The following is a 25,333-nucleotide window of genomic DNA, read 5'->3' as shown; positions in this document are numbered from 1 at the left end:
AAGCTGACAGAATTCATTTAACTGCAAAGAGTTTAGTCACTACTTCAATTACCCATCCCCTCAATCGTACGTGTAGGGACCCTTAATATATTTCATTACTTGTTGTTAATCATGAAATATTAGATTTGTGCCTTTCAAGAAGTGCGGTTCAAGAAAAGGTTTTAGTATTCTTAGTTACTTTATGATTCTCGTGAACGTGCGTCGTAAACAACTATTTTGATGACTGTTTCTCAAACTCAACACCAGATGCAACAATTACCCAGTTCAAATCAATTACCGAGATGTCATCATGGTAATAAAATGGATAATGCAGACCTAAAAATTGCGCTTATTACTATCTTCCTTTTCTCTCAAGATCGGGCTATAATGACCCAGTTTCGCTGAAAACAAATACTAAAAAATATATGGAAGGTTGTCACTTCATAAAAGGTTTATGAGATAGAAATGAATGGACGGGACTATGAATAAGAATATTCTAAATACGGAAATGATATCGGTATTTTGTTTTACTGAAATCCTGAAAGCAGCGATAAATGTTAAGAAAATAAAGCTGCTGTCATGAAATACATACTAATCATTTGCTACTCTCGTCTGTACAGACACATACCTGACGCATAAGAAGCTCATTTAAGAACAACTGATAAAGGTGTCAAAGTTCAGATGCAAAGGTGACCCAGATGTCGAAACTCGGTAATAAGAATAATCAAAACCCAATCAATAATAGCTTAATGTTACTTGTACTAAGCTAGCAAATGGGTAGTCTGTCAAGCAATGGAGAAGACTACTGGACACTGGAGGGAACAGAAAGGAAGAGTTAATTCTATAAATGAAGTCCACGGAAGCAAGCAAATTTTATTGCAAGGTTATTTACTGACAGACAGAGGACTAATTGGTCCTAGGGTTTATTGCAGCAATCTCCAGCATGGGGGACTTGTTTCTAGGCCATAAATATCTTATTTTATTGGTCGGAAATACCAACTTTTAGAGATTATTAATATAACTGCCTCGTTCTTTCATTATTGAGTTATTAATATAACTGCCTTCTTCTTGAGCTGACCCTGCGACAAGTACGAGCTCCTGTTTTTTTCGAGCACACCATGAGAGACTTAACGTTTCAGTATATCTTATATTGTAATTTTGGTTGCTCAAAGACTGAATAGCCGAGAGTGATAGAGAATGAAAACACTTCTAGATGAATCTGAATCGATGCCTGGTGTGGTTTGGTGACCTAAAAAGTTGGCTGTGCAGGGTTACTGAAATGCAAAGGTATATCGAGATGGGATAGTTTGTAGTACCAGGTGTGGACAAGAATGAACAGATTTCATGGAAATATTTTCTGAAAGGAAATACTACTCGGAATATACTGTTCCAAGGCAGGATATTCATATATATGCTAAAAAAATATCAACTCGTGGGGAAAGTTTGTTAGATTTTGTATTATCACAAAGCGGATGGAAGACCTGGTTGATGGATGCAATGGCAAGACCAGGAAAGTCTGTAAATATGCCAAAGCATTATTCGGCTAAAGAGAAGGTCAGAGTCATTTTACCTCTAAAACAAGGCATTAAAATGGGTTGTTGGTTTTAGATATAAGAGGTTAGAATATCCTTAAGATAAAGTTAAGAAATGGCTACAGCTTAAAAATTGCACAGAGCAAAAATTTCATGTAAAGCTCGGCAACTTCTGAGCGCCTCATTGGCGTGGTTGTTATGGTCTTTACCTGTCACTTCGGTGGTCGCGAGTTCGATTCTCGGCCATTTCATTGAGGAGTGAGAGATGTGTATTTCTGGTGATAGAAGTTCACTCTCGACGTGGTTCGGAAGTCATGTAAAGCCGTTGGTCCTGTTGCTGAATAACCAATGGTTCCATGCAACGTAAAAACACCAAACAAACAAACAAACACGCCAACTTCCTGACTGAGGGCATTAAACTGTGTCAGGGTTTGTGGGTATGGGCATTATGGAGTAAGAATTAGGAGAGGTAGGAGGGGGTATGATGAAGTACGATGTTGGTGCAGGAAGAGCTCATTATTTGATTAGCTGTTGTAGGACTGAAAGATGCTTGGAAATTTAGGCGGATATCCGAGTGATTGCTCTACGAATACAGAAATTCTGTACTGGAGTAAATGACAATAAATAAAACAACGACCAATTAGATCTTCAAGTAAAAAAAAAGTAAGTGTACTGATGCTGTCCGAATATTATGTAATCGGGATTAATGAAGCGAGTGTTTTGAAATCCAAACCTAAACACATCCATAGCTAAACCTAAGCACCCCTCCCACCAAACCTAAACACCGCCCCACTAAACCTATACACACAAACCCACTTAACATAAATGCACACCCCACTAAACCAAAACACCCCTCCCAATAAACCTTAACACCCGTCACACCAAACCTAAACACACCTCTCACTATACCTAAATACAACCCAACTGTACGTAAACTCACCCCTACACCTTAACATACACCTCACACTAATCATAAATGCACCCCCACTAAACTTAAACATATGCCCCGGCTAAAGTTGAACACACCGCCACCAAATCTAAACACACCACACTAAAACTAAATACACCCTCATTAAACCTAGACACACCCCCACTAAAACTATAAACACTCCCACCTAAACCTAAACATACCTCCACTAAACCTAAGCACAGCCCGCCATCCACCCCCCCCCCCCCCCCCACCGCCACCCCACCTAAACACAGACCCCAATAAACTTAAAACACAAACTTTGATACAGAATTAATATTCACAGAAAAGAAGAGCAATTTCAATAATATATTGCTATGATCTCAAGCACATGAAATAAGGTATGATAAGTCTGTAGAGTTTACATACCACATCATAAGTTACAATGAGAAGGCGGATGGGGAAGGAAGTACGGGTCTGAACCCTACCTTATTAAGTTGGGTCAACTTATATATCTTATATATAAGATATATAACTGATTTTCCTTACATACACAATAAAATATCTGTAGACGTCTGGTGCTACGTATTTTGTTATCTTATGGGGAAAATGTGTCTTGAAGCAACAATATTTACCTTTTATAAACACTTATAAAACAATTATGTAAATAGGGTTTATATATATATTATATATATATATATATATATATATATATAATATATATATATATATATATATATATATATATATATATGTATGTATATATATAATATGAGTACTTATGTGTACGTCCATGAAGGGGAAGTTATATCTCAAGCATTTACAGGAATATATATATCCTTCTTAATGAACGTTATTCGTTCATTCCGTCGTAAAAGAGCAGAAAAAATATGTTACATCATAGTGTGTGTGTGTGTGTGTGTGTGTGTTGTGGAGAGAGAGAGAGAGAGAGAGAGAGAGAGAGAGAGAGAGAGAGAAGAGAGAGAGAGACGCAGGTAAACCAAACATCTATACAAGATACCTGAAAATGGTTTCCCCATCCAGGTGTTGAAAACTAATTTGTAGAGGGAAAAGCAGTCGAGAGCGAGAGAGAGAGAGAGATGAGAGAGAGAGAGAGAGGCAGGTAACCAAACCTTTACAAGATACCTGAAAAATGGTTTCCCCATCCAGGTGTTGAAAACTAATTTGTAGAGAGAAAGCCGTCGGGGAAGGGAGGGAAGGAATTCAGATTTATCATATAAGGAAAGTTAATTACCTGAAGGTTGTTACATTCTTCACCTTCCTGCAATATATTACTGATAGGCCTTAATGCTCAACAATTATTTCCCATTTGTGTTAGCACAGCTGATAAGCTCACATAAGCAACCACAGCAAAAATACAAAATAAATAAATATCTATGACGTATATAGATCGAGAAAGTGAATGTCCGAGTGTGCGCGTCAGACAATCATATTTTAAAACATTCATAAAATCATTTATCGAGGTAACTGCCAAGCTCACATTGCTCATGTAAAATATCTGGTTCAAAAACATGGTCACTAAAGTACAGTCAAATGGACTAATTTTGGGGTATAAGATGTGCTCTCTCTCACTCCCTCTCCCTTAGGTACAAATTTGTGTGCATATTTTTCAAGAACCGTAACTGATAGATAGATGTCACTGACCGTACATCGACCACTGACGTCACTTGGTTCACAGAGTTCATAGCATATGTGTAGCTGTAACGACTATCATGTTGACTTCACCGTGAATTTACCTGTAAAGTAAAAATACAGGATTGCATCTCATTTCAGTCAAATGGATATCCAAAACTATTACAGAAAAGTTTTTCATTTTTTCAACTGTATATGCAACATCCACTTTCCTGTAGTCTAATAGTTTTATTCTAAAATGACCTCTACATTTGATGAAAATGTCTATATATATACACATACAAACATACATACACACGACATTTTTCAGTAAATGTTGAGGTCATTTTAGAATGAAACTATTAGACTACAGAAAAACTGATGTTGCACATAAACAGTTGAAAAAATGAAAAACTGTTCTGTAATAGTTTTGGATATCCATTTGACTGAAATGAGATGCAATCCTGTATTTTCATTTTACAGGTAAATTCATGGTGAATTCAACATAATAGTCGTAACAGATATGCTATGAACTCTATGAACCAAGTGACGTCAGTGGTGAGAATTATACTAACGTTGTCAGGATCTTTCGAATGTACGGTCAGTGACATCTATCTATCAGTTACGGTTCTTGAAAAATATGCACAAAAATTTTGACTGTACTTTAGTGACCATATGTTTGACCAGATATTTTACATGAGCAATGTGAGCTTGGCAGTTACCTCGATGAATAATTTTATGAAAGTTTTAAAATAAGATTGTCTGACGCGCACACTCGGACATTCACTTTCTCGATCTATATACATCATAGATATTTCTGTATTTTGTATTTTTGCTGTGGTTGCTTATGTGAGCTTATCAGCTGTGCTATCACAAACGGTAAATAATTGTTGAGCATTAAGGCCGTATCAGAAATATGTTGCAGTTAGTTAAAGAACCGAACAACCTTCAGATAATTAACTCTATATGATAAATCTGAATTCCTTCCCTCCCTTCCCCCAGGCTCTCTCTCTACAAATCATTCTTTAACACCTGGATGGGAGAACCATTTTTCAGGTATGTACGGTGTGTATATGTGTGTGTATTATAATATATATATATATATATATATATATATATATATATATATATATATATATATATATATATATGAGAGAGAGAGAGAGTTTTGATTGTGATTAGGGTAAGGTTAATTAAAGTATTTAAATAAAAGAAGTGGTAACCTAGGTTACGTTTCTCAGACGTTAGGTAGGGACGCAAGGTTATATTACGTTAGGTTGCAAGTCTAATTATTTAAATTTACATTTCTCAGGCTTAGGCGAGTTTGGATTCGGGGATGGGGGGGTGCTGACAAAACTATTTAAGGGTATCCTGCTAACTAACGATCCATTCCCTAAGTTAGGTTGGAGGGTCCACGGGAGTAAAGCTCCTAGTTAGGTTAAGACCCAGCCTCCTAGGTTAGGTTAGGTTAAATCCTTCATTGTATTTCCCTTGCTCTGCATTTTCTCCACCCAAAACCCCTGCTTTCCAACAATGGGATATAAATGGGGTGGCCAGTATATCTAAAATACTCAGTTGCTATTGTCTTGAACCTTAGAAATGTTGAAATCACACAATAAGCCATAGAAGTCATATTTTCAACTCCATAATAAAATTAGGCTTTAAAGTAAAAATTACCATAAATTGCACATATACGTGAAAATGTATATGTATATATATATCCACATGTATGCATTATATATAAATAAATTATATATATATATATATATATATATATGTATATATATATATATATATATATATATATATATAATATATATATATATATATATATACATACACAAATAAATTTTCACAATAAAATTTATTATTTGGTTACTTACCTACTGTTAATGTTAGTTTACGTCTTCGTGCCGATAAGCGAGTTGGCATTCAAACAACTGATCGAATGGCTGCCTGGATGACTGTCTAGTACACCTGTTCTCCACAAGGTGTGTTTCTACTGTTTTAGCTATTGTCAGAATTTTCCTAGACAACCCACTAAGTTATGGGAAGTATGGGTGGGGTGTGCTTTAACAGCAAGTATCCAGGTAATAAATTTTATCATGAAAATTTATATTATTTGGGATGACTCTTATCTACTGTTAAAGTTAGCTGATTCCCACATTGAGAAGAGGATGGTAGGTAGTGCAGGTAGACAAAATCCACTCAGCCAATCAAGCTAAAGGTGTTGTGCATGAAACTCAAAACATTCTTACCTGACCTAGAATACTTTCTGTATCTTACTACCACCAGATGTTGGATATTCTTTTCAGAGAGCATGGCTCTCATAAGTACACAAAAAGCAGTCGTAAGGAGAAAACTGCCTCAATTCAGCCAGTATGAAATAGCAGTGTGAGGGTACAACTGTGCCTGGGTCCAAAAGCCCTATAAAATGACAAGTCACTAAAAATAAATACATATATGAAATAAAGGTATGCTCCTGTACAATTATGGAACAAAAACATTGAAAGTAGACAGCGAAGAAGTCTTACTATACCTAAGAAAGCAGAGAAACTTTGATGTCTACAAGATTCCAGGTGCTGAAAATTCCTCTAGAACATCACCCTGTGCAATACACAAACCACTCCTTCTGACAAAAGGCCATAGTTGTTTTCCAATTACTGGGAGGAGGCAGTCAGCCTCAGCCATCTACAAGTGGTCAAGTGTGAGATGAAGTTGGTGGAAGTGCATGGAATTCTGTTATAGTTTGAGTTGATTTTCCCTTAACGAAAGAATAAGAGACATCTACTAAGAGCTAGAAAGTTCGAAAATCATTTGCTCTGAGGCTACTAGGGCTCTATAGAAACCACTAAGCAATTCTTGAACTTTATTTAAATTTGCTCAATGCTTCCCTAGAGAAGATAGAGAGACAGACACTTAAAAATATTCGATCTCTATTTTACAACCTCCTCCTGAATAATGAGAGAATTCTGCTGGAGAAGACAAAGAACAGCTATAGGAAATTAAACCAGTAGAGGGTAACCAAAAAGGAATCAACCTTCCTTTACTGCCTCCTCCATAATAAGGTTCTCCTCCTAAATCTCTCCAAATATGCCAGGAGGGTTGCAATTGGCCATCTACCAGAACCTGCGGGCTGAACCTATCCCTAAAATTTATAAGACAAGACTTGCACATATATATATATATATGCCTATGGCTCCCTCAGTCATCCAAAATACATGTAAAAGGTAAACAAAGCTAGAGAAGATATGTTAGATACCCGAGCCAACAGTAGCGCTATCATACAGATGTATGTTGTGGTTCGGTATGGCACCTTTCTCATTTCCCTTGCATTCATATGACGGGTAATCGAGTAATTCTTGCCTGAAAGTTTCTTTAAAAATCACTGGGTTGGTAATAAATATAGCATACCCTTAGGTTTTTTAGATTGGCCTAGTGACGTCACCATCTCTTAAGTAGTTTTGGGTCTTTAAGGGAAACGTTAAATGCTAATCTTTTCATTATTAGCATTGTTCTTTGGAGAATTACCGCTACCATATACGTAGCTAGGTATATCAAGTAATGGGCCTTAAAAACACGAGTACTTGTCACAACACCTATTGCTTGCAAGACTGATGAATACCGGCATGGATGGTAGTAGGTACCGGTACGTAGCGGAGAGTATGGGAACTACATTTCGCTTTGGGAATGGGCACTTACTTTCATTACACTTTGCGAAGATGACCGAAAACGGGACCCCTGCATACAACCCTCCCTTCCTGCTGCATTCCCTTCCTCTACCCACTACCCACACGGCTTTAAGCCCAAAAAGTGGAATTTTGTGCTGAATGTCAACATCTAAATGTCGGAGAGATACATCGTACTCAAACTTAATAGAGGTTGTTAAACAAATCTTAGGACTAATCATCCTTGTCGCAAGTGATTTGTGCTCATCTTTTATTACTTGACCTGATGGTGCTAATACTGGAATGTCCATTCTGGAGTTTTTGGAGAACTTGGATGAAGTCGTTTTGTCTAAGAAAGTAACTATCATGATTACGCGTGCTTAAGCCTTATAAATATAAGAACAGAAAATTTAATATGCCTCCCTCTTTTTCCACATTTGAAGTTTCGAGATCTCGGTTTGGGGGTAAATACGAGCGTCACTTCAGCTTTGAATGAAATCAGTTGAATTTCCTTAGTGCTGTTCTGAATGGCTGTGGACAGTGTCACAGTAGCGTTACACAGTAATATCATGGCTTTCTCAACAAAATCTTACTGTCGCTTAGAATACCAATATTATTTTAGCAATATTGTTAAAAATGTTTAATGTAAAGATTTTACTCAAGTAGTGAGTAAATGATTCTGTCTCCGAGGTAGAATTAAAGGCCTAGAAAATTATTACTGACTAATATGAATTTATAACTTAATTACGTGAACTATTATAATGGTTCGATGCTAATGGCAATGCGTGTCGGCGGCTATCGTGGAAGGCACGGTGAGGGTGGGGTCTACCCAAGTGAAAACAATCTTTCCGAAGTGTGAACTTCAAGGAAAACGAACGGTAATTATTGGTAATAACAACTACTATCGAAAGGACATTCATCAAACTGCTTTCCAAAGGACATTCGACTGATTTGAACCCTATTTGCTGACTTTGGAAACGGGAGAAGTAACATGATCAGCAAGAAGTGAACACGTTACTGCCAATAGAATGCTGCCTGTATGAGGGACTGATTTTTCAGGACCTAAACGGTCGTCCTGCAAGTTTTAAAATTAATGGTTTCCTGTTACAGTAGTTATTAGTTAACCCAGACAAATGAAAAATGCAGGCTACAATAAACATTCAACTCAAATGTAAAGTTTAAAATGTAAAGAAGTACTAACCATGCTGGGAACGTTGCTACTTGCGAATATTCTCCAGTTTTGTGTATGTATGTATATATGTATGCCAGTATGACCATACATGAACAAAATTTCAATTTGTTAAAAGATCAATGAAAAAATATTTGAAACATTTTAAAAAAAGATTTCATGAAAAAAAGAACTGACGATACCAGAATAAATATGAAAGAAAAAGTAAAGCACTTGAACTTGCATGTCACCGATGTGATAATATTAGTAACTGTATAAACCTCTGTGCGATAATACCATTTACTTTCACAAGCGATAAACAATTGCTTTCTCAAACGGTGAAGCCAGTCCGTGACTTTGGCTTCCACTTAGTGTTGGCTCTTAGCACGCAACGCAACACTCAGCAATTACGCAAAGAGTTAGTAAGAGGGAGGATTTCGAAATACTAACTTAGAAAAAAAAAGTGTACAAGCCTGTCTGACGATACCTCACGAAGATCCATCTGAAATGAAAGTAAAACATTTCGTGAATAAAATCAGAATCCAATAAGTAAGAGTGGTATCAAAGTTCTGTGTACTGAACCCTAGGCAAATGAAATAATGGAACTGAATGTAGATACAAGGACACGCGCAGCATGTATATTAAATTAGCTTGCAAATCAAGCCGACTCGTACAGGGATGCCGTGAAACTTAATTTAGTGATATATATATATATATATATATATATATATATATAGATATATATATATACATACATATATGAAAATATATATAATACATAATATATTATATATATATATATACATTACATACATACATAATATATATAAATATATATATACATATATATATATATATATATATATATATATATGTGTGTGTGTGTGTGTGTGTGTGTGTGTGTGTGTACTAGTGTACGTTTCTTTATATTTATTACGCGTTGTATACATCAACCTGAGAGTATGTACAAATGTATAATGCATTAAGGCTGTCAACTGCGCAAGAAGGGCGTGGTTAGATTTTTACAATCAGCTACAATGATATTGCTATACATGAAATATAAATGGGTAATACGGCTATTATAGAAATGGGAACTACGGACACCAGAAGCTGTTAATAATCGGAAAACAACAAATGCAATTACACTTAAAGCCGTTGCAATTGCAGTCAAAATTGCTTAGACTCATCGGGGTTTTTACCATTTTTTTTTCAGTTCCTGTCACTACGCTACGCTTTCCCCCATTTCTTATCTGTGATTATCTTTTTGTGTACAGCCATTAGCTCAAATGAATTAGCCCTGAGGTGGAACTGCGCTCGGAACTGTGTATTGCAATGCGGACCACCAAGACTTCCCTTTACTGATGTAGTATACTTAGTTTTCTTCATTCGAGTACTAGCTAGACAGAATTTTCTAAATATACGGACCAGTCGGACAGCAATCGCAACGCTCTTATTTAACCAAGCAAGAGAAAGTCGAAAAAGACATGAGAAGGAAAGAGTGAGGTCAGACGCCGTATTAAGAGATAGAAACGGCGAAACAAAAGCAGAAACAAGTTCCTGTTAGATGAGTCAATAAAAGGTGAACCTACAGATTATGTGATGAGATGAAAGCGAAAACGTCAGCAGAAGAAAGTAGAAGGTTGGATTTCACTCAAGCCTCATTGTAAACGTGTTCAGGGAATGTTTGCTAGTTGCCAACAAACTTCCAGAGTAAATATTTCATCTTGGTCAATTCGTCTAAAATCCAACGTCCGTTTATAATTTAACGACAAATTTGATGCTAAATCCATCCTTCAAGCTGTATTTGAAATGTTGCAAAAATGGCTTTCCAAACATGATTGACCAAAGTAAAAACCAATGAATAACGCTTGATATTTCATGTCATAAGTAAGAAGCACTTTGTATTACGAATAATATAAATTATTGATGAAAGAAAACTACCCTTGATAAGCAAAAAGAGGTATGCGACTACTTGTCTTTCATCCCCAAAAGAGGCGGCTTTTAAGATGAGGTTATTAACACCGTGCCCTTCTCTACCCTAATTATGGCACTCCACCCACCTCAGTCTGCTACCTACTGAGTTCATAGTTCACCACTAAAGTCATGAGAGATACAACGGGTACTTTAGAATAAGAGCTTGTATCGCGTCTTACTGATCGAATCGATCTCAGGCTCTCACCCACAAGATGTGGCAATAACTATACTACGGCCACCATAATCACACACACATTTATGCATATGTGTACATGGGTATATATATATATATATATATATATATATATATATATATATATATATATATATATATATGGACTGAGAGAATATATTCGTATCTCTAAGGTTCCATAGCAAGAAGTCAAACTCTGTGGGTGAATCAGCTCCTCTCGTTTATTGTCAAATGTCGTTAAACAAGTGAAAGTAGATCCAAGTGTTTCTCTCCCGGTCGGTACCCAGACCTCTGCATGACCCCTAAAGGTTATGAACGTTGACCTTTTTGCTGATCTTATTTCTGCGGTTACAAAACTTCGTGAACTGCTTACCAGTCGAACGCGGTAGTCCACTGCAAACCTATTTGGTAACATGCTCTGCACAGGCTAATCCTTAAGCCATGGAAAATTGTTATACGGACAGCTTTGGCATTTTCAGAAGCCTCCGTCACTATTTCATGAATTGGCATCCAACGATGGGTCTTTCGTATCAAAATAATGTTTCCAAGTATTTGTGAATACCTTTCGTAAGTGAACAGCGATCTGATGTATGAAAAAGATAGAAATAGGTAGACGGAACTTAAATAAAAGAATCTGTAGTCGTCAGGTTCAAGGATAGCAACGTAATAAAAAAATTTGCAAACAGCTTAAGAAAAGAATTTAAGGTCCCTAACATGTTCTATCACTGCGGAACATCTGCTATTAAAAGGTCAGAGAGAGAGAGAGAGAGAGAGAGAGAGAGAGAGAGAGAGAGAGAGAGAGAGAGAGAGGCAACGTACAGGTATAGCACGTTTAAAATTTGTGCTTCATGAAGGACGAGGACCCTGAGTGTTGCAATATTAGGAAGTGTACTTAGTTTGTTTACTAATTGCATTCTTATTCATCAACTGCAATACAAATGAGGTTTACCTTCGCCAATTTCTCCTTAATGAGCCATACTTAACTATAATTAGTTTGAAATTAAGAGTCAGTGTTGCCATTCTAAACTGGTCCCCACACACTAATGTTATTTGTTTTGCTTTTTTTCAGATCTCATCGAGGGAAGCTAAGACCAGCAAAATGGAAGTGAGTTAATTTTGTTTATTGTAAGTAGGCCTATTTATAGTTCCGTTTTCCGTAAATATACTCCTCCAGTTTGTAGAAATACCGTCAGGCATACGAGATTTTCCGGAAAAATATACTCATTTGGCGTACAATGACTTGAATGATTTGTTTTAATGAAATCTTTTAGACAGTAATGCAAATAATACCAGAGGGAAAATGCACGTAAGAATGACACCACCGCGATCTTAATGGAGTGAAAATACAGGATGTGCCGGGCATAACTTATAATTGAGGAGAAAGTATATTTCCGGGCCGGGAAAAAATATCGTTGTTTAACGCAACGCGCCGCGCGCTCGCAGAAATTACCATTCCTTGCAAGCGAAGTAATTTTTGTTTGAGATCTTTCCCACTTCAAGTTACTGCGTCCTGAACGCTAAACACCGTAAGACAAATTTTCCAATTAGTGTTTCAATGAATTGCTTGGAAAGTCCTCTACGCCATTCAAATCTGACCCTTTTTCTTAAGTATTCTATCCTGCCTTAGGTTTCCTCGACTTTAAATGTAAACTGAACAAAACAACTGAAGTTTATGCATAGTCCTAACACTGTCAAGATCTAAAAAGAAAAAGCCAACACCATAAACTATGATTATCCTTGACTGAGTCTCTTAAATGTTTTCGTTCAGCTTGCGTGGCTTTGGCCTAGAATAAGAAGGCAATATCTTTTGCATTTGCATATCGACCATAAGTTAACTTTTACGACTAATGAAGGAAATTTCAATAGGACAACGAATTAGGCAAAACAGGATGTCAACAAAATCCGAGGATCATCAACAAAGAATTGATAATATTCTTTATAAAATTGAGCAGCATTTCCAGGTATATAACTTGTTTTTATTGGTCCTGTCTTGGCCTTTGACAAGCTTCAATGAATAAAATATATCATTCCTATGTTGTTCTTCAATCTTCCACTGTGCTAAATTTATTCCTCCAATATTTTTCAAATTCATTAACGCAAAAATTATTCATTTCCCGATAAAACTATCAAGCACGAGACAAAATGCGACAATAATAAAGCAGATTCTAGATATTTTCAACAGATTTGCAAATATTGTTTTGTAAGTTCTTTTACTCAAATCTATGTTGCAGTCAACTGGAAAACCAATGCTTGGCAGACCACCTACTGATAAGCTTTTCTCTCTCTCTCCGACTGCGTAAATTTGGGATTTTATATATGCTACAAAATGAACGATCCATTCTATTGGCCTGTCTTTGGAAGTAATAGTTTATTTATCTCACCGACAAAATACAACAGTTGTTTCTAATGCTAAGAGAGAGAGAGAGAGAGAGAGAGAGAGAGAGAGAGAGAGAGAGAGAGAGAGAGAGAGAGAGAGAGAGAGAGAGAATTTGATTTGATTTATATAGATTTTTGGCATTATGCCAAGCACTGGGGCAATTAAGGCCATTCAGCGCTGAAACGGAAATTCACAGTAAAAGGTTCGAAAGGTGTAACAGGAGGAAAACCTCGCAGATGCACTATGAAACAACTGTTAGGAGAGGGTGGACAGTAAGATGGTAGAAAGGGAATATGAACGGAGGTACAGTCAAAGGAATGAAAGTAGTTGCAGCTTGGGGCCGAAGGGACGCTGCAAAGAACCTTAAGTAATGCTTACATGCCCCCAATGAGGTGCACTGACGGCACTATCCCCCTACGAACCTTACCTTACAGACCTTACATCTTGTTCGGGTTGCCCCAGGTCCCTCAGTGTGAGGCACCTCTAATGTCTACCAGAGAGTTGCTAATGCATCTTCCGGTATATTTTGCATCCTCCAATCTTGGATGGTCTGGGATGCAGCTTAGATATTTGTCGAGCTTATTCTTAAACACATCTACGCTCACTCCTGATATATTCCTCAGATGAGCTGGCAACGCATTGAATAGACGCTGCATTGTCGATGCTGGTGCGTAGTAGATTAATGTCCTGTGTGCTTTCCTTAGTTTTCTTGGTAAAGTTTTGGGCACTATTAATCTACCTTTGCTTGCTCTTTCTGATATTTTTAGCTCCATGATGTTTTCGGCAATTCCTTCTGTTTCCATGCCTGAATTATCATGTAGAGTTCTCTTCTCCTTTCTAGACTATATAATTTTAAAAAATGTAGTCTTTCCCAGTAGTCAAGATCCTTAATTTCTTCTATTCTAGCTGTAAAGGACCTTTGTACACTCTCTATTTGTGCAATACCCTTTTGGTAGTGTGGGTACCATATCATAGGGCAATATTCAAGTGGACTATGTACATAAGTTTTAAAGCATTATCATGTGTTCAGCTTTTCTTGTTTTGAAGTGCTGTAACAACATTCCCATTTTTTATTTGCATTTTGCCAATAGTATTGCTATTTGATCATTGCATAACATGTTCCTATTCAACATCACACCAAGGTCTTTAACTGCTTCCATATTTGTTATTGTCTCGTTATTAGGTCCCCTATATGCATTTAGCTTTCCTTCTCTATCTCCATAATTTATTGATTCAAATTTATCAGAGTTAAATACCATCCTATTTACCTATGCCCATTCATATACTTTGTTAAGGTCTCTTTGTAGCGCGTTCCTATCTTCATCTCAAGGAATTTCTCTACTTATTCTTGAGTCATCGGCGAAACTACTCACTACCGAGTCCTTAACATTACTGTCTATGTCTGCAATCATAATAACAAACAACAATGCAGCTAGCACCGTACCTTGTGGCACACCGGATATTACCTTAGCTTCATCCGATTTCTCATCGTTTGCAATAACTATCTGTTTTCTGTTGTGTAAAAATTCTTTTATCCATCTTCCTACTTTGTCCACTATATTATGATTTCTAATTTACTTCTCTAATATATTATGGTCTACCTTGTCAAGCTTTTGCAGTCTAGATAAACCACATCTGTTTCTTTTCCGTTTTTCATATTTTAATATATGTTCTCACAGTGGACTAACATTTGGGTTTGTGTACTTTTTCCGGGTACAAAACCATGTTGTCCTATATTAAACAAATTATTTTTTATTAAATGTTTCATAATATTTTTCTTCATTACCCTTTCATACACTTTCATCATATGTGATGTTAGACTCACAGGCCTATAATTACTTGCCTCTAGTCTTGATCCACTTTTGAAAGTAGGGGTAATATATGCTAATTTGTGCTCATCATAAATCTTGCCTGTATCTGCACTTTGCCTTAATAATATTGCAAGGGGCTTTGCGATAGAATGAACTACTTTAACAAAATAGCAGGGACACCATCAGGCACAGCTGTTGCTCCATTTTTAATTTCATTAATAGCCTGCACAATATCGGCTTCATTAATATCTATGTCTGATAAATATTCACTATTTTCATCCCTTATTTCTGTATCATTATCTTCATTATCAATTCTAGGGGTAAATTCTCTCATATCTTTCTGGCAAATGTTGCTTATTTCCTTTTTTTTCATTCGTTAATCTCCCTTCATTTCTTAGAGGGCCTATTTCTATTCTTCTTTTGTTCATCTTTTTCGCATATGAGTACAATAGTTTGGGGTTTTGCTTGATATTTACTAGGGTTTTTTCTTCCAAGTCCCGTTTTTCATTTACTTTTGATTGTATAATCTTTTGTTCTGCATTTTCTATCTTACTTTTTAGTTCCATCACTTTCCATGCATTCTTTTCTTTTGCAAGACCTTTTTTCCACTTTCTGATTTTCTGGAACAAGATCCTTCTGTCTCTTGGTATTCATGACTGATGTTTACTTTTCTTCTTTGGTATATATTTATTCACTATTTCCTCTAATATCTTATATAATATATCCGTATTTACCTGTATATCATCACTTACGAAAATATTATCCCAATCTTTGTTTAATTCTTCATTTATTTCTGACCATTGTATATTTTTACTGTAGAAATTGTATTTTCCATATCCTTCCCACTTTTTCATCTCTGTTTTCACTTGCTTTGGAATGGACTGTTAATGCTATGACATTATGGTCTGAAACACTCGCATTATAAACTATTATTTCTTTAACATAATTCACCTCGTTCACAAATACTAGGTCTAAAGTATTTTCCTTTCTTGTTGGCAAGTGATTTATTTGTTGAATGTTGTATTCTAGTAGCATACCTAATAGCTTTTCGAATTGCCTCTTATCTTCTGAACTACTATTACTCTTTTTTATATGTATAAATACAAGCACAATCTCCTATTCGTTCTTTCCAATCTACGAAAGGAAAGTTAGTCTCCGGATAGGAGAACAGTCCAGTCCTTGTGATTTCTATATATATCATCCAGTTTTTCTATTATTGTGTCAAACTCTTTAGTATTAGGGGGTCTATATATTACTATGTTCATTAATTTTTCATATTCAAATTCTACCGCTATTAGTTCACATTCTGAGTTACTATATTTCTCATATAATTTTCCTTGTTTTATGTCTTTCCCGTATATCGCGGTTCCCCCTTGATTCCTATTTTTTCTATCTGATCTATAAGTTTGGAACCCTTTTATTTTATCATCATTACCAGTCTCTTGGGAATACTAGGTTTCACTTATATTCCTTATATCTATTTTCTTTTCAATTTGGGTTAGTTCTTCTAAGAACTCTATTTTTCTTTATGAGTTACTCGTAACTAAACCCTGAGAGAGAGAGAGATCCCTCACCTCAATTTCATGGGTTCTAACTCTGAAGTGTTCACAACAATTTATGTAGTTGCGTCTGAATGTTAGTTTTCCTAAAAATTCATCTCAACGCTTTGGATTTCATTATGCATTAATAAGAAACATCTGTTAAGATTTAAAATTGAATAATCTGGGTCCTATTACCTCAAGGAAAATGGCATAATCCATGGATATTTCTCTCTTTTTTTTCAGCTGCAACTGTTTATCGTTTTATTAGCATTTACTGGTACTTCCTTGGGCCATGACAGTTGGTCTTAAGGAAGGCGAGGATCTGCCAGAGGAGCTGAAGCCCATCATGCCCGGAGGGTCCTGGTTTGACGACATGGCTGTCAAGAGGCTCCAAAGGAAACACCATGACCTGAAGGAGCATGGTAAGGAATATAGGATACCGCAACTGTTATCATATTATTACTATTATCATCACCAGTGCACCCATAATGTCAAATATGATGGTAACATGCCTTAATGCGCAATGGCATAAATCAAGAGCAATAATTTATATACATATATCATAGGAAAACTACTAGTATATTGCAGTTCTGTGGTATCTCCATTTATTTCTTATTGTTTGTTTTATGAGACATAATGGTAAGTTCAGCTGTTCTGCTTCCAAATTACCTGACAACTAACTTAGCATAGGCGATTTAGAGAAAAATATTGCAAACGAATTTTTCACTGATCATATAAAACTTCAAGATCTTTTTCTTCGTGTTTTCCTGTACATTGGTTGGTATAAATTTCAGTAACCCATAATTGATTTGCAAACCACGAAAATAAACTCTATACCTCGTACTTAATTCTGGCGACTCTCTATTAATAATAAACTGAAGACAATTTTGTTTCTGCAAAACTCAACTCGTCATTTTGACTGTTAATTTTGCTGGGTATCCTACCAAGAAACTTACTTTATTACGACCCTTCAAAGAAAAATCTTGCAAAATACAATTTCAGTTAGCAAAAATTTGTCTTACAGTGGTGTTACAGAAGTTATTGGGATAAGGCTGAAGTTATTGGGATAAGGCTGAGCATATGTCCGGTGTTCATAACATTAGAGATTTTTCTAGGATGTTACAGGTAATCTGATGTTTACGTCATTTACTTGTATATTAATCACTAAGTACAAAGCTATCTGCCATTCATCCTACCACATTAGGACCTGGCCACAAGGATGCTGTCAGGGTGAATAATAATTATACACAAGATTGAAGCTGCGATGCCGTAGCTTCATAAGAAAATAAACAAAGTTCTTGGCTCAATTGATGGACGGTTCGTTTCAGTGAAATAGCTGAATGACATGACGCTCGAGGGCAGGTTGCTGCAGCCTGGCTGCTGACCACCTTATAGTGGATCTGCTATGAGCTCAGTTCTTGGGAACAATGCTTGCGGGATGTGATCAGAATTTTCAGTTTTATGTACAAGGAAAGACGCCAATTGGACGGGAGGCTCCTTTATGGTAGTAAGCATAAGCAACGTCTCTCGGAGGCCTTTGAACAGGCTGGAGTTTCAGTATCTACAGCACCTCCATGATAAGTAGACAGTGTTTTCCTCGAGTGCCATCAGTGATTGGTCGGGACTGTAATATGGCTCTCTTCGGAGGGTTTGTCAGAAGGCTCTCATTTTGACATGATACCACATCTATTTGGAGAGCTGAACCGAGGTCAAACCAATGCAGGAGACGGGTGCATCCTTGAACAGGGCACTGGAACCAGCAAGCAACATTACATATGTTTCCAGAGTATGTTGTACACAGGTCGGGCAGGCTCGTTCCTCATGAGTATGCTGGTTTTTTATGGTGTTAGGAACCCACATGGACTCAATAATGTTACCCTGCTTTTATTGCCCTTTGTGACATCATTGATACCTAGGCCTATTGTAATAAAATGAAACGATTACAACTTATACTTTGCATGTGTTCTACAAGCAAATTAAGAAAACAACAGACTGTGTCTGCAACCTCCAGAAAAACCACAAATGTCATGAGGAGTGAAAAAAACGTTAATATATGTCCGTCAGAAGAGAGAATCGTGTACCAAACTAGTAAATTAATTATAAAATAAATACGATCCAAGCAGCGATCTTTTTTAATGAAATTCATCACGATTATTTTATGTCCATACTGTTAAGGATAATATCAGCGATGGTCTAGACGGCCAGTCCTGGTGTAACCGTGTTTCATCTCACAAGAAAAGGGAAATTTTGTTACAACATATTAAAACCAAATAAAGAAATGTCAATGAAATAAATGTAATCATAAACAGACAGCAAACTAATGAAGGATAAATCACAAGGGACTAATAAGAGATAAACATTGTAGCTCCTAACATTTCTTCAGTGAAAGCAGTTATCAATAATCTGAATCTTTCAGGAAAACTGGAAGGCCACAAACACGAAGAAGATGCTGAGGAGATGTTCATCATGTCCAAACTGGGAGCCAGTCATCCAATGGTTTCGATTCCCGAAGTAGGAGCTCCGGTTACTATCCCCATCGACGGAAAACAGGTAGATTTTCATAAAATTTCATTTAATGACAGCTGGTATGTTAGGCAAAAGCCTTACCAAACTCACATCTTAAACACAGAATAAAAATGGGGACACGAGAGTAAAAGAGTGGTGGATAAATTCAGTGAAAGGTACAGACCCCATTTTCAAGTGTTTTACAACCAGAGAAAATTGTAGTGAGGGAGTTCATTAGTTTAACGAAAACAAGCAAGATTTACCCAGCTGACTTGCCGGCCTGCATATTACTGAGCTCAAAGTAATAAATGATGTAGGAGATTCCTTTGCACGAATTTATAGGGGAGCAGAGATGAAAAACGGTTCTTAAAATAATGTTTACAGTAATAGATTACAGTATCGTTATCTTGAGAGGCAATGAGCTTTGATTCAGGAAGGATAACTATGTGGGTGAGTATTCCAACCGGAACGTATCCATATAAAAAATATATGATTTTATACAAGCATCCATAGCATGTTCACAATTATCAATAGTCTACTGCGAATATGCATACGAAAAATTAATCTTCGTAAAAGTGTGCTTACGTACTGTATAATTATTCTGTTTATGTTAATGCTCCAAAATTATATTATTGTCGTGAGAATAATAACACTCAAGCTCACTGAAAGGTTCGATGCATAGAGCAGAAGCAGCTTATAAAGATTATTCAAATTCTTAAACAAAGAGGAAGACGCAGTGAAGACTTACAAAATTGTTCCAGTTCATCACACACAGACCACTAGAGAGAGAGAGAGAGAGAGAGAGAGAGAGAGAGAGAGAGAGAGAGAGAGAGAGAGAGAATGGTCTACTGGTCTACAATATTTCGCCTTGCAGATTTGCATCAACGCAACAGGACCGATAAGCTTCCTTTGTGTCTTCATATAATATCGCTAACTTTCTATACGATTAGTTCCTACTTATGCATTTCAACAAACGAACCTATTTACCTAGCTTGCATACGTAGCAAGAGCATTTATGCATTACCCTCAGATTATAAAACTCCATTATTTGAAGCTCTGATTTTCTAAAGACTGAATATTTTCCTGACCGATGTAACAAATTCTAATTTCTTTGTAATTTTAAACAGCCAATTTTGCTTTAGGATTACAGAAGGTCGATTCTCGGGAACTAATAATTTTCGATTAACTCGCACCATGTTGCCGACAGTATTGCTCGCACAAAATACGTTATGAAATTATTGTAGGTCATCAAGAGAATATGGTAGTATATATATATGCAGTGAATGTTTAAAATTTGGAACAAAAATATAAGAGGATTCTATTTTGTTATCAAGTAAAAACAGTTGTCTCTTTCGTTAATGCTTATGCGAAATAAAAACAGAAATGAGTACTCACCAAAGTTACAGTAGTTACCTCCACTAAAAGATGCTGTCCAGCTCCTCTCGGGAGTGGGGGAGAAAGTTCCAAGTCAAGTTTCCAACAACACCTGGGCTCCACACTGGGTATGCTGTTGGAAGACAACACAAAAGCTTGCTCAGTCTTTACGGCCATGAACGGGAGATTTTATGGAATGGAATAGCAATGCCTAAAAGGGCTAGGATAGGGTGGGAAATCAAGATGACCAACTATCATGTGGTTATGAACGAACTGGCAAACCTAACCTCTGCAACAATTGCAAATTGTGCACACCTGAAGAACCCTAATAGCTCGTAACAATATTTATGAGTGAACGAAGGAGAGCCATATATTTTGTTAAGGAACTATTAAAACTATTCCTTTGTTTATGGCTTATACGTGTATGTGTATGTATGTGTATATATATATATATATATATATATATATATATATATATATATATTACGTGGTTATTCAGCAACGGGACCAACGGCTTTACGTGACTTCCGTACCACGTCGAAATTGTACTTCCATCACCACAAATATACATCTCTAACTCCTCAATGGAATGCCCGAGAATCGAACTCGGTGGCCGGTCAAGACCTACATGTTTAAATTATTTACAGAAATTTGACTGATTTACTCGATACCGAAGTCATCGTTAAAAAAAATGGTTGACTGGTTAAATTATGCATTTTCTGATAATATTGTCAAAGACAAAGAGGCAGTCATTGAAATGGCTATTTTTTCTTTGCTCATTGGAAACATTGAATAATAAAGTAAGTTCCCGTTAAATGTAACGATTTCGATGTAAGAGTGAATGGCGTTAACATGTCTCATGTAGGATGAATTTCCCCAGAAGAAATTTTCGCGAACCCCGTTCTCTTTGCTCTCTTCCCACCTAACTGTCCAACTTATTTAACTTCACCTTGCTCCAGTATTCACCTTCCCTTTGAGGAGTTTTGGGAGAGAGAGACAGAAATTTCCGTGCTTTGGGGAAGTACACGAAGAATTACTAACCAACGTTTAGAATCTGCGTTGAAATCCTAATCATCTCTTTTTTTTCAATTTTTTAATTTTATTTATTAATTAATTATTTTTTTTTTACTCAGGACACACGGGAAGTCATGAGGAACTTCCTCCGTCAGCACACTCATCACTCACACGAACTCAGGGAAAAGATTCACAGCAGCGAAGAGCACGATGATGATGACGGAAGACCCAAGGCCCACCGAACATCCCACGAATTCATGGTGGTCTATGAGAGGGAGCTGGAAAACTTCTTCAAAAACTTCATGAGCGCCATGCTGCAGGCCGAGGTTCGTGGAGGTAAGGCCTGCTTTAAAAGCCTTTGTTTTGTAATAACGATTCTATTTATAACAATATCAACGCGACTAGAAACTTGTGGCAAAAATTAGACTGCGATGCTCTTAGATCTGTCTGCACTTAACATGTCCGCTAGTAAGTCTTATTTTTTAATATACTGGGCAATATATTTTTCCTTTGCGAATTCCGACAATAAATGAACAGTAATTCTTAGTTTAGCATGAAATCCGTCTAGCCTTGATTTCAGTCGACGTTACCAAGTTTATAAGGGGAATATAAAGAGCACAGTTCATAAACGTGTTGAATATTCAGTGAAGTAATGGTCAGAATACTGAGTTGCATTTTGTGTTTGCAGTGAGCATTGAAACGAGGAGCGATGACGATGCTGACAGGCCTAATGGAGTCGACTCTTCGTAGACAGCGAAACTCCGCAGGAAGCTGCTCTGTTTTGCCATCTGCGGAAACTGCTAGCGTTAATGATCACAAATTGGGTTAAAATCTCCTTCAGGTCCACTGAAGGGCGGATGCCTACAACAACAGTACAACCAACAACTATAACAACCACAACAACAACAATAACAGCAATAACCAATATTAAAAATTATATTTATATTCTTATCTGGGAGTTCAAATGTTTCGTATGACTCACACCTTTCTCCATAGACTTTTCACCTCAAATAGTGACATAAGCATAAGCATGTTAGGTTTCGGTAAGTAGGCCTAGTAGGCTTGGTCAAGAACCTTTTACTAGTAGACCATCTTCGTAGCAACCCATTATTGATTTTCCAAAGGTAATGCAAGGTTTAGTTTCGTGGATTTCCCAAGTTTTACTTCATTTTTGGAAAAGGGAAGAAAGCATTTTCTATAAATCAGTATAATTGAACAGATGACTATAAGAGGCAGCAATTTAAAACTCACCACATACATTTCATGTATTTATAAAAATCATAGGTAACTTGACTTTATGCTTGCGTGTTCATAGATCACCGATTGTACTATGTATGGTTTGGTGGCTTTTAGCTGCCTTCCTTACTTTGACTTATTAATCAACATATCATTCAAGTTTTAAAATCAAGGTTATTTTTATCATTAAAATCATTCGACATAATAACGGGCAAGTTCCAAGTCAAGTTCTACCAAAGCATTCATGAGCGGAAACTACTGATATAGCAAATAACTTTAATGCTGAATTTAATAATGATCATATTTCTGAATAACGGCGTATTTCATATCATATCACCAATTCAATTATTTATGTCTCTTTATCAGTACATCATCATGTCAAAGTATTTAATTATTGTAAATCATTTATCAGAATCATATTTCTTTTCATTTCTTCATTGTACTGGCCTTCATTTTTATTGATGTATTTTCATGTTACATTTTCATAATTTGTGTTATATCATTTGAATTTATGTTTTAATGCAAACATGAATGACATATGAATTGAAGAGCAACACTTATATACATGCGCAAATGGTGCATATGTATTTACGTATGTAAATACCAATGTATTCACACGTGCATGCATGAGTGTCTATTCACATTATTTTGGCACTTGGTTCCCAATATCACTCGTGTTAAAAATATATTCCCAGTACTATTTAATATGTTTGCAGGACAGGAAACAAAACTTTTGTACTACAACATTATAAAGGGAAATTTCATTGCATAACGTTCTGCGTGTGTGTAATGCCAGCTATTTCGTAATAAAATCAATACTAGGTTTATGTGTTGTGTTATATGTTCCTCTTTGCGAAAAGCCGATTTGTATTACAGCAGAGGCTTGGGTGGAACTTTGTCAAAGACCTTTTGGAAATCTAAGTGGAGTATATCTATTGCTCTACTACTATTGTAAATACCAACCATGTTATGGAAAAAATCCAAGAGGTTTGATAGGCAGGATCTCTGTTTTGTCTGAAGCCGTGTTGACTGTTTAACAGAAGGCTGTTTCTATCAATGTTTGTTTGTTTGTATGGTACTTTTATGTTGCATGGAACCAGTGGTTATTCAGCAACGGGACCAACGGCTTTACGTGACTTCCGAACCACGTCGAGAGTGAACGTCTATCACCAGAAATACACATCTCTCACTCCTCAATGGAATGGCCGAAAACCGAACCCGCGACCACCGAGGTGGGACGCCAATACCATACCAACCTCATACCAACCTCGCCACTGAGGCGCCTTTCTATCAATGTGATCCATAATTTGATCTACAATTATGGACTCAAAAAAATCTTACAAGGGACCAACGTTAGACAGATTGGTCTATAATTTCCTGGCTCTTCTCTTGGACCTTGTTTGTAAACTAGGGGCAGACTACCTATTTTCCATCCTTTAGGCCCCTTGCGTTGTTCTGCCGTTTTTCTGTAGTTTATATAGGTGAAGAATTATCTCCTCTTTTAACTCTTAAATTTTTCTTGGATGAATCCCATCATGGCCAGGAGATTTGAACTTGTTTAGTTTTCTATTTTGTTTATAACGTCTTCTTCTGTAAATATTATTTTGCCAAGTGGTTCAGCCCCTTCATATTTAATAGCTGGTTCAGGGATTGATATAGTGTCTTTTTCCAAGTCTGTGTTCACTAGGTTTCCCCCACTGTCTATTAGGGGACCTATGCTATTTTTTATTGGCTATTTGCATGAGCAAAGAATTCTTTTGGGTTTTTATTACAAACTGATGCAACTCTCTTATCCTCATTTATCTTTTCATTTCTTACTAATTTATCAACCATTCTACAGAGTTCTTTATGCCTGCTTGCTTCTTCTGGTGTTCACTGCTTTGTGCGATATGTCTTTTTCTCTTATTTTATTTCCAATTTCTCTGTTGAACCACTTAGGCTGAGGGTTACCATTTGTTAGTATTTGCTTTAAAGGAAAACGTCTGGAGCGTTTTTCTGTGTATTCTTCTAGAAAGGCTTCCCAGTAGATTAGGAAAAAGTGTGGGCCTTGTCTGATAAAATTATCGGGCAGCTACCAATGTGATCCCGATCCTCTTGCAGTCTGACGACCTTGTCCCCAACTTTCATCTTACTTTTCATCATCCAACCGCTGGACGTTTTAAACTTTGACCTGGTCATTCGATCCCAAATGGACATCTTGGATCCTTCTAGTAAGCAGTCATCCACATTCCTCTTATACAGTTCTTTTCTTAGAATTGGGTAGTTTAGGATGTCAGACTTGGCTATATCCCGGATAACTGCTGAAGAGCAAATATTCTTGAGATGCTCAGCCATGCGTAAATCTCCTGCCAGCTCTTACTCATTAGCCGCTGAAATCTTTTGGAAAGGCAGGCGATATTTCTGTACCAGTTGTGCAAGGTGA

General features: G+C 36.6%; 1 protein-coding gene across 2 annotated transcripts in view; it reads left to right on the top strand.

Moving 5' to 3' along the window:
• The window catches only part of LOC135208446 (uncharacterized), a 54,539-nt gene extending 30,801 nt beyond the window's left edge, over window positions 1-23,738 (top strand). Inside the window, exons 2-6 of one of the 2 annotated variants that reach the window (XM_064240634.1) lie at window positions 12,123-12,158; window positions 17,026-17,204; window positions 19,199-19,332; window positions 21,795-22,001; window positions 22,364-23,738. In XM_064240634.1, coding sequence (XP_064096704.1) covers window positions 17,075-17,204; window positions 19,199-19,332; window positions 21,795-22,001; window positions 22,364-22,366 — 474 coding nt within the window. In that variant the 5' untranslated portion in view covers window positions 12,123-12,158; window positions 17,026-17,074 and the 3' untranslated portion in view covers window positions 22,367-23,738. Of the gene's footprint in view, window positions 1-12,122; window positions 12,159-17,025; window positions 17,205-19,198; window positions 19,333-21,794; window positions 22,012-22,363 lie in introns of both variants that reach the window. The other variant, XM_064240633.1, reaches the window with a different exon arrangement.
• Window positions 23,739-25,333: the final 1,595 nt, after the last annotated feature.

Source organism: Macrobrachium nipponense, chromosome 35 (genome assembly GCF_015104395.2).
Source record: "Macrobrachium nipponense isolate FS-2020 chromosome 35, ASM1510439v2, whole genome shotgun sequence".
In the NCBI taxonomy this organism is placed as follows: domain Eukaryota; kingdom Metazoa; phylum Arthropoda; class Malacostraca; order Decapoda; family Palaemonidae; genus Macrobrachium; species Macrobrachium nipponense.
This window is presented reverse-complemented; position numbering and strand designations above follow the sequence as displayed.